This window comes from Trichosurus vulpecula, chromosome 7, assembly GCF_011100635.1.
Source record: "Trichosurus vulpecula isolate mTriVul1 chromosome 7, mTriVul1.pri, whole genome shotgun sequence".
NCBI classification, from domain to species: Eukaryota; Metazoa; Chordata; class Mammalia; order Diprotodontia; family Phalangeridae; genus Trichosurus; species Trichosurus vulpecula.
The window spans coordinates 174,047,285-174,066,081 of NC_050579.1; the positions used below are offsets into that span (position 1 = coordinate 174,047,285).

The 18,797-nt window shown below is 37.6% G+C and overlaps 1 protein-coding gene across 1 annotated transcript in view; it reads left to right on the forward strand.

The window, feature by feature from the left end:
- The window catches only part of GPR63 (G protein-coupled receptor 63), a 47,141-nt gene extending 40,423 nt beyond the window's left edge, over positions 1–6,718 (forward strand). The window contains exon 2 of the mRNA XM_036768100.1: positions 5,280–6,718. Coding sequence (XP_036623995.1) covers positions 5,459–6,718 — 1,260 coding nt within the window. The 5' untranslated portion in view covers positions 5,280–5,458. The remainder of the gene's footprint in view (positions 1–5,279) is intronic.
- The last annotated feature ends 12,079 nt before the right edge of the window (positions 6,719–18,797 follow it).

Sequence of the window (18,797 nt, forward strand, 5' to 3'; positions counted from 1 at the left end):
GGAATGTATAACAAGTCTGGGAAGGTGGAAAGGGGAAATGGTATAAACTACTTTAAATACCATGCCAAGGACTTTGTATCTCATCCTAGAGGTTCTAGGAAGCCACTGAAGCTCATCAAGAAGGGGGTGACATGTTTAGGCCTGTGCCTTAGAAAAATCACCTTGGTCACTGAATGGAGGATGACGGATTGTCATCCTAACTTGAATTGAGGATACTGGTGGCTTAGTGGAAGGAGCACTGGCCTGAGAGTTTGGAGTAACTTAGGTTTGAGACCTAGGCCTCCGATACTCCCCAGATATTTTAATTTGGGCAGGTGATTTCACCTCCATAGACTTCACTGTATACATCTGAGAAATGGAGGCAGTAATACCCATAGCACTCAGGAGAGCAGTCAAATGAGGTTACATCTAAAAAGTGATTTGTTTCAGTGATACACAAATGGCAGTTACTGTTTTTTTCCACTACACCATACAAGGTCTCACAAAGTAGTGGGGGGGGGGGAAGGGGTCACATGTGGCCTGAGCATTTCTTTCCTTCTGCCAGTCTTAGTCTCTTCATTTAAACGTCCAATAGTCCTCGGTCCATTTGCTCATAGTCTGGTATGTCTCATTTATGATTTCCTCTTTCTTATAACCTTTGTCTTTTTTTTTTTCTCTTTAATATCCATGAGGAAGCATGTAAATGTAGGTCAGTTTGCTGGATCAGCTGGATCATAAGGGTACCTCTAGGTTGCTTATTGAGATTCCCACCTGGTTAAGACTGTTGTATAACATGACAATAAAAACACTATATATACCAAGAATGAGCTTTCTAAGATTAGAAGAAGGCAAGACAGTGATGTGAGACCTTCCTTTGTCCCTGATAGCTAGGAATTAGAGAGAAGAATAAAGAAAAGAACGCTCGTGATCACTCCAACACTGTCCTTTTAATGGAAAAAAAATATCGAAAGAGTAGGCAATAAAGGCTAACAGCATAAACATTTTACTGTGGTTTTGTTTAAGGTGTGATAACTGCCTTTTTGCAAAAGGTCTGTTTGATCATTTACCTAACATCAATTAAGTGGGCTGGAATAGTTGGGGGAGGCTTTATGGTTAGTACCTTTAGCTGAGACTATTGTAGCCTCCCCCAACTAGATTCCCCGCTTGTCATCTTTTACCCCTTTTAAATCACCTGCGATATACCTGCCAGAGTAATTTTTCTAATAAACTAATCTGACCATGTCATTCCCCTGGTCAAGAAGCCCTTATTCATCCTTATTGCCGCTGAGATAAAATATAAACCCTCAGCTTGGCATTTAAAGCCGTTTGTATTTTGGCTCCATGCTACTTTTTCAGGCTTATTTCATACCTTTCCATTTGTTCTACATTCCAGCCAAACTGACCTTTTTGCTATTTGTTAAAGTTGGCGTCTGTTTCCTACATCTGTGCCTTTGCTTCTCCTAGCCCAGGCCATTACTGGAATGTACTGTGTCTTCATCTCAACTTCTTAGCCTCCATACTTCCTTCTAGGCTAAGTTGATGTACCACCTCCTATGGGGAAACCTTTTCTGCCCCCTTGAGTTATTAGCCATCTCTCCCTCCTTAAATTATCCTACATATTCTTGTCTGTTTACATATTATAACTCACGGTAGAAGGTAAGTAAGTTCCTGAAGGGCAGAGACATTCCCCTCCCTCCCCCCATTTTGTGTATATATCCCTAGTGTCTAGCACTGTGCCTTGCTTATAACAGATGCTTAGCAAATGACTTTTAGATTAGCTTGGAGTTTGGAATTGAGTTGGTCCTTCCTAGGATCTTCAGTTATCCAGAACACTCACATTCCATAAGTGGAAGGTTGATCTGGAATGAAAAGGGGGCAAATGTGGAACAAATGAATTCTAAATGAACAAATGTGGGAGTGTGTTTATTGAGATACAGCTAAGAGGCTTGCCAGGCAGTGTAGCAGAGCAGATAAAGTGCCACTCTTGGAGTTGGGAAAACCTGGCTTCGAATTATTCTTCTGATTCTTATTCACGGGGTGACCACAAACTAGTCAATTAATCATTCACTTTGTGCCTGCTTCCTTTTATGGCTATAATACCGTAGTACCTACTTCGCTGTTGTAAGGCTCAAATGAGTTCAAGTATCTTAAGTGCTGTATAAAAACTCCAAAGTCTCATGTAAATGCCGTTTATTATTGAGGAAGGATGACATAGGAGATGAAAGGACAAGCCACGGATTCAGAAAGAACCAGGTTTAAGCCCCTGTCTCTGATAAAAGTTAGCTGTGTGGCTAGGAGTACTTTACCCCTCACTGCTCCAAGACATTCTACAAGACTACAAATGACAGATGAGTCCCTGATCTAGATCAGCGATGAGATTCCCGACACCAGGAATATTCTATGTGAATGAAATCATGGAGCTGGACCAACAAAATTAAAATGGTGATATTTTTGATGCGTTCTGCAAAAGCAGATTTATAGACGTGTTTCTAAGTTATGAGGATTACTTGTTACCATAGTAATTTTATTACCTTTGTGGTGATTTTAGGACGTTTTCCCCTAGAGGGTATGAATAGTTAGCCTTTGTATGGAACCAGACTGTTAGAACTAATGAAATAATAGTCATGAGAGTGAGGATGATAGTAGCATTTATATAGTGCTTACAATGTTTGCATAACACTTACAAATAATTCACTTTATCCTCAAAACAACCCTGGCAAGTACATACTATCATTATACCAATTTTACAGACAAGGAAACTGAAGCAAACAGGTTAAATGATTTGCCCAGCACCACATAGCTAGGAAGGGTCTGAGGCTGGATTTAAACTCAGGTCTTCCTGCATGCAGGTCCCGTGCTATATCTATTTAGCTTCTTACCTGCCTTTAATTTACAAACAACTGTAGTTAATGCACAGGATCTCACATTAACAAATGATTATGCAACTGGTCCAGAAAGGATCTTGGAGATCCTGTAATCTGTCTACTCTGTTTTGCAGCAGAGAAAATGAACATCTTCCTAAAAATGTTTCCATTTGAGGATAGGAATAAAGACTGGACTTTGTAATTTTACTGGCATAGGGAATTCCTGGATGAGGAAGCTCCTTCTCCTAATGTTAGGTTGGTACTTCTCCACAACCGAGTCTCTGAGAGGGGCCTGGAACACTGGGACGTTGAGTGACCTGCTGTCATACGCAAGCCAGTCTGTGTCAGAGGTAGGACTTGGACCTGTGTCTTTCAGGGTTTGAGCCTGTCTTTGTATCCGTCACACTGTGCTGCCTTGCATTTTAGGTTTAAAAATAGAAGACTCTGAAAAGACATTACAGGACATTCTATTGTGTTTGACTTCCATAAAGAAGAGCAATTCAGATGAATTTTGTGGTTACTTCTTGACAAAAATCAGAAGAAAAGTGAGCTTCCCCATCTGTAAAAATATATCATTTCCTTCTTTGTGGACTGTCCACCAGGTCTAGATGTGTCTGTGATCCTGAAGTATTTCTAAGCCATTTGAGACAACTGTTTTTTTGACTCCTTCTTATTTTATTTCTCAGTCTTTTAATTCCGAGAGAGCAGGTTATAATAGAGGCAATTTGCTTTGTGATGTACCTTCACAGATAAAATATAGACTACTATAGGAAGAAAATGTTTAATAATGGATTAGTGAGGGCTCTCTTGCCCCCCTGGCATTATGGATAAAGGTATCTCGATTCAATAGAAGTGTACTAGCCAGTTAGATTTAGAACTGAGTATTGTTCTGCATGCCAGTTATTGGTAGTGCAAATATCTGAGTTATGACAGTAGTTTTAGCATGATGTTAACATTTTGTCAGTCTATCCAGGGAAGTCTAGGAAACGAACATATGCCATATGTTAATTTTACAGTTATAAAGGCAGGTACTATACCTGTGTTTTGGTATAGGGCAGGGATTCTTAATGTGTGTGTGCGTGTGTGTGTGTGCGTGTGTGTGTGTGTGACATAGACCCTTTTGACATTCTATTTGAAGCCTATGGTCCCCTTCCCAGAATAATATTTTTAAACATTTAAAGAAAATGCTAAATTTTATTTAAAGGTTAGTGAACTCCCATGGGAAGAAATTCCTTCTACCAATACAGGTCTATACCCTTTTTGCAATTTCTGATCTTACAGTCTGGAAGACTGAGGAGGACCTTAGGTGACTTGTCCAGGATTGCTAGGCCAGTATGTGTCAGAGGGAAGATTTGATCCCAGGCCTTTCTGGAAATAATAATAAAATAATATTTAAAAATGAATTAAGTTTTTCCTTAATCGAAGCCAGCCATAGGTATGGTTATTAAATAATAAAAGGCTTTTTTTTAACCCTCCCATCAACCTTTCCCTATGCTTCCTTCACATTTCCCTTAGATAAACATCCAGTATTTCATTCTTTCTCAGTTGGCTGTTGGTTAATCACTGCAAAGGTGTTACGGCATGCCTTAATTCATAACTTTTGCTTGAGACCCACCCAGTAGCTTTGTTCAACTTGCTTCTTCCAAAGATGAATTATTAAAGAAAGAAAAGCATTCAGGACAAATAAATTAAGATATGAATAAATTAAGAATGACAGATGATTAGGGGTGGGGTGTTATTCATCAGACTGACAGGGTTCTTAGAGCAAAATAGTAAAATCTAGAATCTTAATATTTATGGTTTAAATAATAATAATATAATAGCTAATATTCTATGGTGTTTACTACATGCCAATTACTGTGTTAAGCACTTTGTAATTATTATCTGACCTTATCTTCCCCGCAACCCTGGGAGGTAGGTGCTATTATTATCCACATTTTACAGCTGAGGAAACTGAGGCAAACAGAAGCTAAGTGCCTTGCCCAGGGTCACACAGCCAGTAAGTGTCTGAGGCTAGATTTGAATTCAGGTCTTCCTGACTCCAGGTCTGATGCCCTGTCTACTATGCACCATTATATATTATAAAATAAAAAGTAACCTTAAAAATTGGGTAACAAGGTACATGTTTGTTTAAAAAATTGTTTTCTGTTTCCTTAGGATATTCAAAATTCTCAGAAAGTTTCTCCATCTTAATTTACACATAAAAAATAAGAAACCAATATTTCAATGTTGATGAGAGTAGAAAAATGACTAAGTTTTTTTAATAGTTAAGAATAAAATGGATGAGAGATGGTAGTGGGGAAGGTGGTAATTTTTATAACTGGGGGTAGCGACCACACTGATGAAATCAAGGCAGGTTATGAAAGAAAAGTAAAACTTTAAAGAAAAAAAAGTAAGATTAGAAATTTAAAGAAAAAATTTTTTTGTTCGTTTCAGATTTAATGCCTATCCTTTGTGGTTTATGCTCAGTTAGACGGACTGCTGTGGAAGATGGAATGCCTCTGTTTCCAGGCGTGTGTTTCCAAGCTGACCAAATGGAATCTGCTGATCTCTGGTGAAATGTTTCAAGGACCCCTGTGTCTTGGGTTGAACATTACATCCTTCTGAATCAAATCATGGTCGTCTCGGCAGTGCTGACAGCTGCCCATCCTGGGACAGCAAACACAACTTTTGTTATCTATGAAAATGCCTATGTTAATTTTACCACACCTCAGTCTGTCCTTCATGGTGGTGTAGATTCACCCCTGAAGCATGGTTCTAATACCATGGTCACAACTGAGATCAGTTCTTTGACAGTGAATAGTACATCAGCCTCTTCAACGTCAGAAGCTTTTAAGAGCCTAAGTTTGCCTCTGCAGATCATTCTTTCTGCCATAATGATATTTATTTTACTGGTTTCTTTTCTTGGCAACTTTGTTGTCTGCCTTATGGTCTACCAGAAGGCTGCCATGCGTTCTGCAATTAATATCCTTCTTGCCAGCTTGGCATTTGCAGACATGTTGCTTGCGGTTCTGAATATGCCCTTTGCCCTGGTGACTATTCTCACAACTCAGTGGATTTTTGGGAAAGTCTTCTGCAGGGTGTCAGCTATGTTCTTCTGGCTCTTTGTTATTGAGGGAGTTGCTATCCTGCTAATCATCAGCATTGACAGATTCCTGATTATAGTTCAGAGGCAGGATAAGCTGAACCCGTACCGCGCCAAGATGCTCATTGCTATTTCTTGGGCCACTTCCTTTTGTGTGGCATTCCCTTTGGCTGTGGGCAACCCAGAGCTGCAGATACCTTCCAGAGCTCCCCAGTGTGTGTTTGGCTATACCACCAACCCTGGTTACCAGGCCTACGTCATCCTGGTGGTCCTCATTTCTTTTTTTGTTCCTTTCCTGATGATGCTGTATTCCTTTATGGGCATCCTCAATACCGTGCGGCACAATGCAGTACGAATTCACAGCTATCCTGAGGGCATATGCCTCAGTCAAGCCAGCAAACTGGGCCTCATGAGTCTGCAGAGACCCTTCCAGATGAGCATCGATATGAGCTTTAAGACACGTGCCTTCACCACTATCTTGATTCTCTTTGTCGTTTTTATCATCTGCTGGGCTCCGTTCACGACCTACAGCCTCGTGGCCACGTTTAACAGCCACTTCTACTACAAGCACAACTTCTTTGAGATCAGCACCTGGCTCCTCTGGCTCTGCTACCTCAAATCTGCTCTGAACCCACTGATTTACTACTGGAGAATCAAGAAATTTCATGATGCCTGCCTAGACTTAATGCCCAAGTCCTTCAAGTTTTTGCCACAGCTCCCAGGCCACACAAAACGACGCATTCGCCCTAGTGCTGTGTACGTGTGTACAGAGCACCGAACAGTAGTGTGAAACAAAAACAGTTGCATGTTTACACGTGGGTGGTAGTCTTTTTCCCACCTTCTGACTGATTTTTTAAAAATGTGGCTTCCTCATCTTATACACGCACACACACACACACACACACACACACATACACATATATGTACATAGTTTCATTCATATATAGTATACATGAGTGTATTGGATTGGGTGCATGGGTATGTATGTAGAAGTTGAGAGAAATTATTTATTGGTTGTATTGTTTGCTACCAGGATGTCTAATAGTGAAGCAAAGACAGGTGTTACCTCCAGGATTCAAGAGAAGCTCACACTTTGGGGGGGAAAAAGTTGTGGGTCCTTTTCTTTTGCTCTTACCACATGAATAGGGTTTGTGCTCAGTGCTCCATTGAGCCTCTTCTTTGCATTGAATTGTAGGTGTGTTGTGTTGTTGTATGCTGCTAAGATATTCTTATTTGAGTTTTGCATGGTTTTTTTTTCCCCCTAGGAAGACACTGCTGCTTTTTTGCCATTGCATTGGAGCCAAAAACCTTGCATTCCTCAGTGGAAAAATGTCAACTATTTAATTATTATTATTAAAAATAATGACTAAGTTGTTATTAATGGTAATAGTAAAATTCTAGGGGTTGTGACATTTGAAAAGTCATTAATATTTACTTTGGTGCACTTTATGAAAGAGTTTTGAACTGCAATTCATCTGATGTTTTAGGCCACACATTTTTTGAGTTATTTTTACATGTGGCTCATTTTATTTTAATCTACTCTGTTAGTAAAAGAAATGCTCTTCTTCGTTCTTCTAGGCATACAGTTTCTTTCATCTTTCCTCTGCATTCCCAGTTTTATTGGCTGAAACTATTAAAGGTAATTAAATTCAGCAGTATTTTTGTTATAGTAGGGGTCAAAAGGGCAGAACTGAGGCAGTGGAAAGCCAAAGGTTCATATCAAATAGACATAAGGATAGGGACTGGGTCTGTGATTTTATTAGAATAGAGAAATCTTCGACGAGGAAATTCTTTCTCCCAACTCAAATTGATGCCTTCTCTTCAACATAATTGAGTTGTTTAGAGCGCTGAGAAGTTAAGTGATTTGCCAAGGGTTATCCAGCCAGTATGTGTCAGAGTCTAGGATTTGAACTCAAGTCTTCTGGCTCCAAAACCAGATCTCTAGCTGTACCACTGTACTATGCTCTCTATATAAAATAGGAAATGGTCATTGAAGAGGAAAAAGTTGTCTTAGGTCATAAGGGTTAATTTGAGTGACTAAAGAATTGTTCATTGTATTCGGGTACAGGGCATGTTACATTTAGTGACCAAGAAGGAATCAAAGAAATCTCAGAGTTTTCTTGGCCTTTTATAGACCAGAACCTGTATATAGGGATGGGGTATAGAATTGTAGAATTGCTTATGCACTGAAAATTAGAAATTGACCTACATGCAAAGCTAAGTGAACTGTCAAGGCCATGAGATGATTTATTGACTGAGAAGATGAGCAGTTGGGTAACATTTCTTCCAATGGTTTTTGTATAAGCCCTCGTGTTCAAGGATCTTGCTGGGCTATGACTGTAGTTCCTTCCAGGCCTGTCCACAGAGGTGGGTTGGGGCAGTGTATCGGCTATGTTAATGCCATCCTCTCACAAAGCCAAAGTTTAGGGACATAGGCATTCCCCGAATTGAAAATCTCCCACTAGTAAGTGAGAATGGGATAGATTAAGAAACCAGAGCCATGCGCACTGGAGTAGGACAGGTACTTAAGTTGTTTTTTTCCCAGTAGTAGTGATGAATCCACATTGTTTCTCCCCACCCCCACTTGCTTATCGATTTTAAAAAAATACTGAGCGTCTCCATCTTGACGACTGGAAATGCAGGGACTACTCACAGACCTGATCACACTACTAATCAGCACAGGACCTTTGGCCTGCTCCATTTCTGATATGCACTAGTTTGCCCCTCTTTAGGTAACCTGATGAAACCTCTGCTTTTGGGGCTCACCATATTCATGACAAACTTAATGTGAATACCCAGATGTCATAGCCTACTGAGCTCAAGGGATCACCTCTCTGGTGACTGGGATTACAGGTTCTTATTGCTGGTAATTTATAGCATGTGTACAAAACATCCAGAAGGTATGAGATAAGGGCAATGAAAGTAAATCTAGCTGGTCTCTAAGGAACTGAACTTTGGCCTTCTCTGCTCTAATCAAATTGAAGTAATAACTATTAATATTTGTGATTTGTAGTATCATCACCCTCAGCCCCAGCCTCCACAGCTTGAGTTTCAGTGATTTGAGGGTAGTAATCATCATTAATAGCTCAAAAGAGTGTTTGCAGAAATGGAAATAGATATTTGAATAATCCAAATCAGAAGAATGTAATGACATTGCTTTCCAGTGTTTCCTTGACTTTTTTGCTTCCCCATCTTATCCTCGATATTGGTATAGTGCATGGCACCATCTGAAGAGCTGTAGATTTGGAGGGCTAAAGGAAATATGAAAACCCAGGGGCTCTGATTTTAAGGTATTCATCTGCTGTCAAGCTGAAGGCTTTTGTAACATTGTATAGATCCTCATGTTGGGTTGGGGCCATTTTTATCCGCTAGTCACCTACATCTTTAATTTTTAAAAAATCAATATTGTTCACTAATTCCTAATTTCTAATTCATGAATAAAATGTTTACTTGCTAGCATTAGAAGTTTGACAGTATTCACCAAGGATAGATTAACATTTATTAAACTGTTCCACAGAGCCCTGGTGTTCTTCCTTATGATGTCACTAGGGGTCTCATAAGAAAGTTTTAATGCTATTGATATTTTTCCCTCTAACGTATGAAACAATGGAGTACTTGTGTGACAGTTTTTCAGAATTTCTCTAACCATCTTTTTTTATTCCTGAGTTGATTGATACCCTCATTCCCAGTCCAGCATTTAGGGGTTTTGTTAATATATTTCAAGTCCAAAACTACTCTGTGGCCAAATTAATTTAGTGAATGTTTACTTATGTAAAATACAAGTGCTGTCATCTATACTAGTCACAGATTGAAATGTGTTGTTCACCTTTAACCAGTTTTTCACTAACTGGATTTTAAAAACAGGTATTAATGTGGTATAACTGAAGAGAGAGTAAGTCTGTAAGGCTAACGATCAGTATAATCTGCATTCTCCTACATGGCTGTTTTTATTCACTGTGTGTTTTTGTTTTAAAAATTCTGCCTGGTAGTTGTAATTTTATCTTTTACTTTCACTTGTAAAGAATAGCTTGTTAGGCACTATTGTACTACTTATGAACAGTGCAGCATTTGACAGGGTTACATGTTGAGATGCCATGCAATGCTTTTTAGTATCCTGAAAGATCAACCGTGATACCTAGCAGTGATGCTAATAACCCTGGAAAATCGCTTGATCCTGTAGTAGAATTTCTAGGTTACATTTAGGGATCATAAGATCTTGTTGTATCTAGAGCTGGAAAGATACCTCACAGGTCATCTATTCCAACCCCCATGTTTCACAGAAGAGGGAACCGAGGCCCGGAATGATTGAAGGACTTACCCTAGGTCGCATAGGTAGTAAGTGACAACTAGACTTTTTTCATTCTTAAATTTTATTTTTGATTTATGGAATACATCAAGCATTTCTAGAATTCGATCTCAGGTCCTGTTCAATATTCTTCCCACTGCAGTACCTTTAAAGAGGTTTAACTTTTTCTGGTTTGTTTAAAATTAGCATTTAAATTTGTACTGTCAGGTGCAGAATCTTTATTTGTTGACCGTTTACTTTTATATTTTTGTTGGACACCACTGAATATGTTACTACTATTTACTACCATTCACAGGATCTAGAACTGATTTTTAAAAGGCTCTAGAAGAAAAGAAAATAAGTCCATGTTGCAAACTAAACAGAATTATTTCTTTGGTCAATTAAGTTATTTTCTTCTGTTCTCTTCTGTTCTCAGTCTTTTAGAAATCACAACCATACAGTCATCCATTTCTCATTTTTCTTTTTTGACTTAATGCTTGCAAATGTGTTGGGGATTAGGACTGAGACTGATATTAGCTTCTAATACAGTGGTGAATACAATCTGCATATTTATTATGCCTTATTTGTTGACATTTGTCTTACACAAAGCCCTTTGCTGTATATCAAGTTTCCCTTGTCTACAGACGTGTTCACCTCCAAATTATTGAAGGAACAATAAGTGATTTGAAATTTTAAAATCATCATTTTTAAGTTCAATTGAAGATAAATATGTATTATTTTTTCTTCCTCCTTAGAGAAATATCATTAGTTATTAACTTATTCTGTGTGGCCTCATGGGATGTATATGAAAAAGGAGGGTCAAGATGAACTCGATTTTTATTACTCTGCTATTCTAGTCTAGTCATGTTCAATCAAAGCATGAGTTAAAATGAGTATCAGTCATAACTTTTAATCTATATAAATCTATTGCCAATGGTGGTCTTTTGTAAAATGCTATTAATATTGATGATAATAATAATTGATCTTTGTTTTGGCTGTTTACAATTTACATGAAAATATTTATGTATATATCCAAGAGAATTGTACTTATCAACTTATCTTCCTTGCCTGACATTTTCATACTACTGTGATTTTGAGTCTTTATGTGAAGAACTGCTGGATTACGACTTGTTCTCATGAGAATTTTACAATCATAATTCTGCACTTTTAACTTCTCTGGAAACTTCCATTTTGTAACAATTAAAGCAGACCTTCAGAGCACACGTTTCTTACTGCAGATAAAATAGTGACGCATTTCCTAGCTGTCTGTCCATCTCTGTTAGAGCCAGCTCTTCGTGATGAAGTGAGGTTTCCTTTACAGCCAGAACTCACTTTTGTGAAAAAGCTTGAATTATTGGTTTTAAAGTTTGAATCTTATACAAATGGTTGTTCTGTGCATATTCTTATCTCAATTGTGAAGATGACTCCCAACCAAAAAAATAAATGTTTAACTTTTTATTTTTAAGAGTGAGAATTTTTTTTTAATGTTAAGAAGACAGTCAATTTTGTCATGGTAGGTACCAATGTCTTGGGAAGGAGTGAGTTCCCCTTTGTTGAAAATCTTCAAACAGAGACCAGATTAATACTAGTTGACTATATTGTAATGGGAATTCCTTTTTGGGTATGGATTGACTGTGACTATTAAGCATCCTTTGAATATTCTTGGATAGAGACACATTCTGCTTGAATAATTTTTCTTCAGTTTTGCTTTGTTTAAATTAAGAGTTTAATTTCAATACTTGTTTCCTTTGAGTTTTATTTTTATTATTCAGATAAGATTCTAAGAACTGCTTGTAGGTTAACAATGATCATTCTGGTATTAGCAGTTCTTAAAATAATTCAGAATGAGATGAATACTCACCATCAGGAAGTAGGCTGTAGAAATTCTCCCCAACAGCATTTATTAAGTACATGCTATGCAATAGATATTAGGCTAGATACTGGAGATACTATAGTGAAAATTATGCCTTCCCTGCCCCCAGAGGCAATATGGCCCAATGAGGGGTACAGGGGAATGACGTTGATAAGCTGAGACACAACATGTGGCCATCCCGTCTGTGCTTGAAGATGTCCAGACAGGGAGAACGCTTTACATCTGAGGCAGCCCATTCTGTTTTGAGACGGCTCTGATGGTTAGGAAGTTCTTTCCTACATCGAGCAAAATTAAATTTTTTATTTGCAACTTATACCCATTGCTCCTAATTGTGCTACCTGGGGTCAAGTAGAACAGGTCTTCTCCTTTGTCCTGATCTTCTAAATATCTAAAGAAACATATCTTCTTGTCCTCCCCTCCACCATCTTCCAATATTCTTCCCCGTGTTTGGGGCATGACCTTGAGGCTATCTGGTTCCTGTTTTCTAGACTTCCTAGTTTACCAGGGTCCTTCCTGAAAGGTCCCCAGAACTGTACACATCTTCTAAATAGGGCCTGATTGATGAAATTAGGACAGCACGATTATTATAAATATGGGATACTATGCCTCTCAATGTGGCCTAAAATTCTATTAGCTCTTTGCCATATTGCAACAGAATCTTTCATTTCGAGCTTGTGGTTTACTAAAGAACTTTATATAAAGGATTTACTTTATATCCTGCTACTTTGCTAAAATTAATTGTTTTAAATCATTTCAAAACATTTTCAGATGAACTGTTATCTAACCTACCTCTTCCCTATTGCCCTTGTGAAGTTGATATTTTGAACCCAAGTATAAAACTTCACATTTATTCCTATGAAATTTCATCCCATTAGATTTGACCCAATATTCTTGCCCTGTAATATCTTTGTGGAAACTTAGCTAACGTGTCACCTATCCTGCGACGGTTGTGTTATCTGCAAATTTGATATTTGCTATTTATGCCTTTAGGTTACTCTAAAAATATCAAACATTCTGGTATAGAGGTCCTTGGGACACTTCAGTGACGGTATACTTCCAAAGTGAGATAGAATTGCCTTTCAAAAAGAAAGCCCAAAATTTCTGACCCTGGCATTCAAGACATTCTACATCCATACTCCAACCCACTTACAGGTCCAGCCTCACCTCACTTGGGCTATAGTCACCATTCCTGTAACCACCCTCCACTGCCCCTGAGGTCAACATGACTTCCACTTAGCCACATACACCAACTTTCAAAGAAGATGACTGAGCTTAGAATCAGGGAACCTAGGCTTGATTTCCAGCTGTGCCATTTAGTATCTGTGTGACCTTGGACAAGTTGTTTAACCTCATCTTCAATCAGCTATAAAGTTGGAATTACAATACTCCATATCACAAGGTAGATGGGAGGCTCAAATATAATACTGTATGAAAAGTACTTTGTACAACACTGACTTCTATATAAAGACCAACTATTTATTATTTAAGGATAATATGCTGCCATCTAAGTAGAAACTTCCAGTCCCTACTTCACATTAGTTATGAATAATAGATTTACTGGAAGGGATCTTAGGGGTCATATCGTCCATAATTTCCTCATATTAGAAATGAGAAAAATAAGGCATAGAGTGGTTAAGTGACTTGCTCAATTTCACTGATCTAGGGGACAGAATCAGGATTCAAATCCTGGTCCCATTCTCCAAATTTTGTGTTCTCCTGTACCATGTAACAAAAAGAGTACCCGATTCAGAGAAAAGGACCTGGGTTTGAATCCTGCCTCTAGCCTAGGTCAAGGACCTTGTTGTCCAAGATTGCTTAACCTCTACAAAGATCCTCCAAGTTGTCTTCCCCCTCCCCCATCTCTCTCTGTCTCTGTCTCTCTTTCTCTCTCACACACACTCCTCATTAGAACATAATAGGCCCTTAAAAAATCTTTATTGTGTTTTATTTACCTCTTTTTATTTGCATAGGTAGTTTAGGCCTAGAGTGTACTTCTTACTCATCTCCTCTGCCTTTAAGAATCCTTCTCTTCCTTTAAGATATAACTCAGAAGCAGAGTCCTCCTCCATGTAGCTTTCTCCAAAGCCTCAACTGAAAATGTTCTCTCCTTCCCAAAATTCTCCTTGACTACTTTTGGCTCCCATCACTCCCTACCTCCTATTATAATTAGCTGCATACATGTCAGTTTCTGCTGTGCCCCTACCCCAAGAAGAATGGAAGTGCTTTCAAGGTGGAAACCATGATTTTCTCCAAAAATGAATTCCTAATCATATATTGTAGGTGTTTAATAAGTGCTTGTTGAACTGAATTGAATTAAAAGGGGAGTGAGCTAGTTGCAAACAGTGTGTGTAAACATAGTAAAATAACATGATCTAGTGAAAAAAGCACTGGATTTAGGAGTTGGGATTCAGCTCCTCATCCCTGTAGTTAAGGATACCATGAAGTGACTTGCCCCTGTTCACACATTTCTAAGCCAGTTTCCTCATTTCTAAAATGACTAGATGGCCTCTGAGGTCCCTTCCAGCTCTCAGTCTGTGATCCTATTGTGATACTTGAGTAGCCAGCTATTGCTAGAAAAACCCTGCCCCCAGCCCCTAACTGCAAACCCCAGTTTGTGTAAGAAAATCAGACTTAGTTCCTGCCGTTTGGCATTCAGTGGGTGTCCTTGACAACCCCCCTCCCATGACTGTTCTGGGAGTATGGAGTATGGCCTTGAAGGATGAAAGCCTCAGCCCCAGATATTCTTTTGAATTATGTGACTGTTAGCTCTTATCTCATGAGTCATGTTGTGGGATGTATGGCAAACTGGACACAGAGATTCTGGGTTGTAATTCAGTTGACACTTAGTCAGCTGTCTGATATGTTGTATCTACAATCTATTAAGGAGTTTCCTTTGATCATGGTCATAAAAGGTACAGGCGTGCCAAGTCTGCAAAATGACATTTCAAGAGATAATTAAGCACTGAATCCTGTATTGTCTATATAAACTACCCTCTCCCTTTAAACGTGGCCATTGACTTGGGAAGACCCCAATGGCCGCCGGCTAATAAACTTCTCCATTCAAAACTTATACTCTGTGGCGTGTCTCACTCGCTTCTGGTATAACACTATGAACCAATTTATTTGTCATTAGGCTGTTATTTAGAAATTACAAATTGATTTTCTCCAAGTGGATCCACTGAAAAGTTGTGGGCAACACAACTCAGAATTACCATTTACATAGCATGTTAGGATTTAGAGCTGTTAGGAACCATGGAGATCTATACAATGGGACATTTGTAGTAACTGTCAGAACCAGGATTTGAATTTACTGATTCCAGGCTCATCTCTCTTTCCACTAGACTATGCTGCCTTAGTGTGTATGTGCAAACAGTGAAGCTGAATTTCTTTTAAACTTCTGTATGATTCAGAATGCACCTTAATAATCATAACAACTATTACAAGTTAGGTTTTGCTTCATATGAGCTCTAGTTTGTATGGTTTGGCAAATGTGATTGAAGAAATAAGGGCTGGAGAATCAAGACTGGATGGTATTTTACTATAATAGGAACATCCTTGAATAATTTGCAGCAATTCTCCCCAAACAGTTACTTTGAAGCCTTGTGTTTTTCACAGTGGGACAAGGGCATTCATCAGAAAACTCCACTGTCAGCACATTTCCCTCTAAAATATTAATCATGCATTGTTGTATGCATAAAAATACATGAAGCATTTGGGGAGGAGGGGTATTAAAATCAACTTAATTTCTTGGCTCCACAATTCCCCAGAGCCATGGAATCTATCATCCTGTGTATACTCCTTCCTTCTACAGTGTACAGAGTAGTATTTATGAGTTCCATCCACATACTTCCACACCAAAATGTTCTGTGGCCAGACTAGTTTGGGAAATGCCAGTGAGTAGAACTATGATGTATTGAACTTAGCTTTCTGTGTATTTTCTCATGAAAAAAAACTACTTGAATAAGAGTCGATGGGCTTTTCTGTAACATTTTTTCTCTAGCACTTGCTAGAGGTTTAGCTTTGGACATGTCACTTGACAAGCCTCAGTTAAGTGCTGTAAAATGGGGGTTGTGGTAATTGTACTATTGTGCTTAAAGGATTGTGTGTGAAGATAAAATGGTATTTTATGTTGGCATATATGTGTATGTGCGAACACATGTACATACATAATACTGTGTAAGTGATGATGCATTATCTAATTGTGAACTATAATAATTAAATAAAATGGCACTTCTTGGTTTTTAGATATTAACACCTATGGCCTCAGAGCCCAAATGTGACCACCATGACAAGTTCAATGCTCATCAAATTCCAAAAATAGCAAAAGAAGGGATCTTACCAAATTCCTTCTTTGATACAAATCTGGTCTTGATATCTAAGCCAGGGAAAGTCAAAACAGAGAAAGAAAACTATAACTTAATATGGATGCAAAACATTTTGATAAAATATTAAAGAAGTAACAGCAACATAATGCAAAGATTATATACTATGATTAGGTTAGATTTATACTAGGAATACAAGGTTGGCTTAATATTAGGAAAACTAAGCATAATTGACCAAATTAATAACAGAAAAATAAAATGTATATTATTATACATGTATATATGTATTTATATACATATATATATACATATATATATACATATATATATATATATATATATATATATATATATATATATATAGAGAGAGAGAGAGAGAGAGAGAGAGAGAGAGAGAGAGAGAAAGCCTGAAAATACAACATTCACTTCTGTTAAAAAGAGTAGAAACATAGGAATAAACAATCTTTCCTTGACATGGTAAACAGTATCTTCCTATAACTAAGCCGTTGTTATCCATAATGGAGACAAACTGGCATCCTTTCCAATAAGATCAAGAGTGAGGCAAGGGCATCTTTCATCACACTTTCTATTAAATATAGAACTAGAAATGCTACCTATAGCAAGCAATAAGGCAAGAAAAAGAAATTGAGGGGATAAGTATAGGAAAATTATTGCAAATGTACTTCAAGAACTCTTGAGAATCAATTAAATTAATTGGAACAAGAAGTTCTGCACAGTTGCTGAATATAAAACAAACCCACATAAATCATAAACATTTTTGTATATTAACAATAAAACCCATCAAGAAGAGGTAGAGAAATTCCAGGTAAAATAACTAAAGAGTGTATAAGATACTTGGGGAGTTCAGCTACTAGTATATACAGAAGAATTATATGAATATAACTACAAAACAATGTTTACATTAAGGAAGACAAATAATTGGAGAAATATTAATTGTTCATGGGTAGGTCTTGCCAATATAATGGAAAATGCCAATACTACCTCAATCAATTTACTTATTCAGCTATGCCAAACAACTAAAGGATTACTTTATAGAAGTAGAAAAAAATAACAAAATTAATTTGGGGAAATAAAAAGTTCAGAATCTTAAGGGAGATAATGAAAAAAAGTGGAAAGGATGAGAACTGAGCAGTATCAGATCTCCATCTACACTACAAAGCAGTAACCACAAAATAATTTGGCATTTGTTAAAAAAAATAGATTTTTCAGTGCAACAGATTAGGTATAGAAGTAAACAAACCTAGTGGCCTATTGTTTGATAAATCCAAAGACCCTAGCTACTGTGGTAGGTAATTCACTATTTGACAAAAGCTGTTTGGACAACTAGATAGCTATCTGGCAGAAATTAGGTTTAGACCAATACCTCTCATTATATACCAAAATAAATTCCATATCCATGAATGGATAAGTGCTCTAGACATAAAAATTCATATCATAAGCAAATTTGAGGAACAAGGAAGAAACTCCTCTTCATATCTATGGAAAGGAGAAAACCATGACTAAATAAAGGCTAGAGATGATCATACAAGTTAAAATAGACAAATTTTGATTATGTAAATTAAAACATTTGCCCTGACAAACCTGATATAGCTAAGACTAGAAGGGAAGCATTAATTGGGAAATATTTGCAGCAAATTTCTTTCATCAAGGTCTTATTTCTGAGATACAGAAGGAATTGGTGAATATTTATAAGCATAAGATCCTATTACCTAGTTGATAAATGGTCAAAAGAAAGGAACAGGAAGATTTTTAGATAAGGGATCCAGTTTATCAAATCATGACAAAATGTTCCATATCACTGATAATTAGAGAAATGCAAATTAAATACTGAGGTTCTCTATCAAGCCCATTACATTGAAAAAATCGACCAAAAATATGGTGATAAGTGTTGGGTCTGTAAGAAAACAGGCCCAATGATATCCAGCTGGTGCATCATTTGAATTGGTCCATCCATTCTGGAAAGCAATTTGGAATGATGCCTAAAAAATAAATGGGCTGTGCATGCCTTTTGACCTAGTACTACCACTGTCAGGCCTATCCCCAAAAGAAATCAGCAAAAGGAAAATATTCTACGTGTACCCAAATATTTAAAGCAGCTCTTTTTGTAGTGGTAAAGAACTAGAAATTTAGAGTATGCCCAACAATTGGGAATATAATGGAATATTTTGTATTATTGTGCCATAAGTAATTATGAAAGGGATGGTTCCAAAGAAACCTGGAAAGACTTTTATGAATTGATGCAGAGAGAAGTGAACAAAACCAGGAGAATAATTTATACTATAATCTCAATATTATAAAAATGAACAATTCTGGAAGACTGATTCCAGAGGACCAATGATGAAGAATGATACCCACCTCATGACAGGTA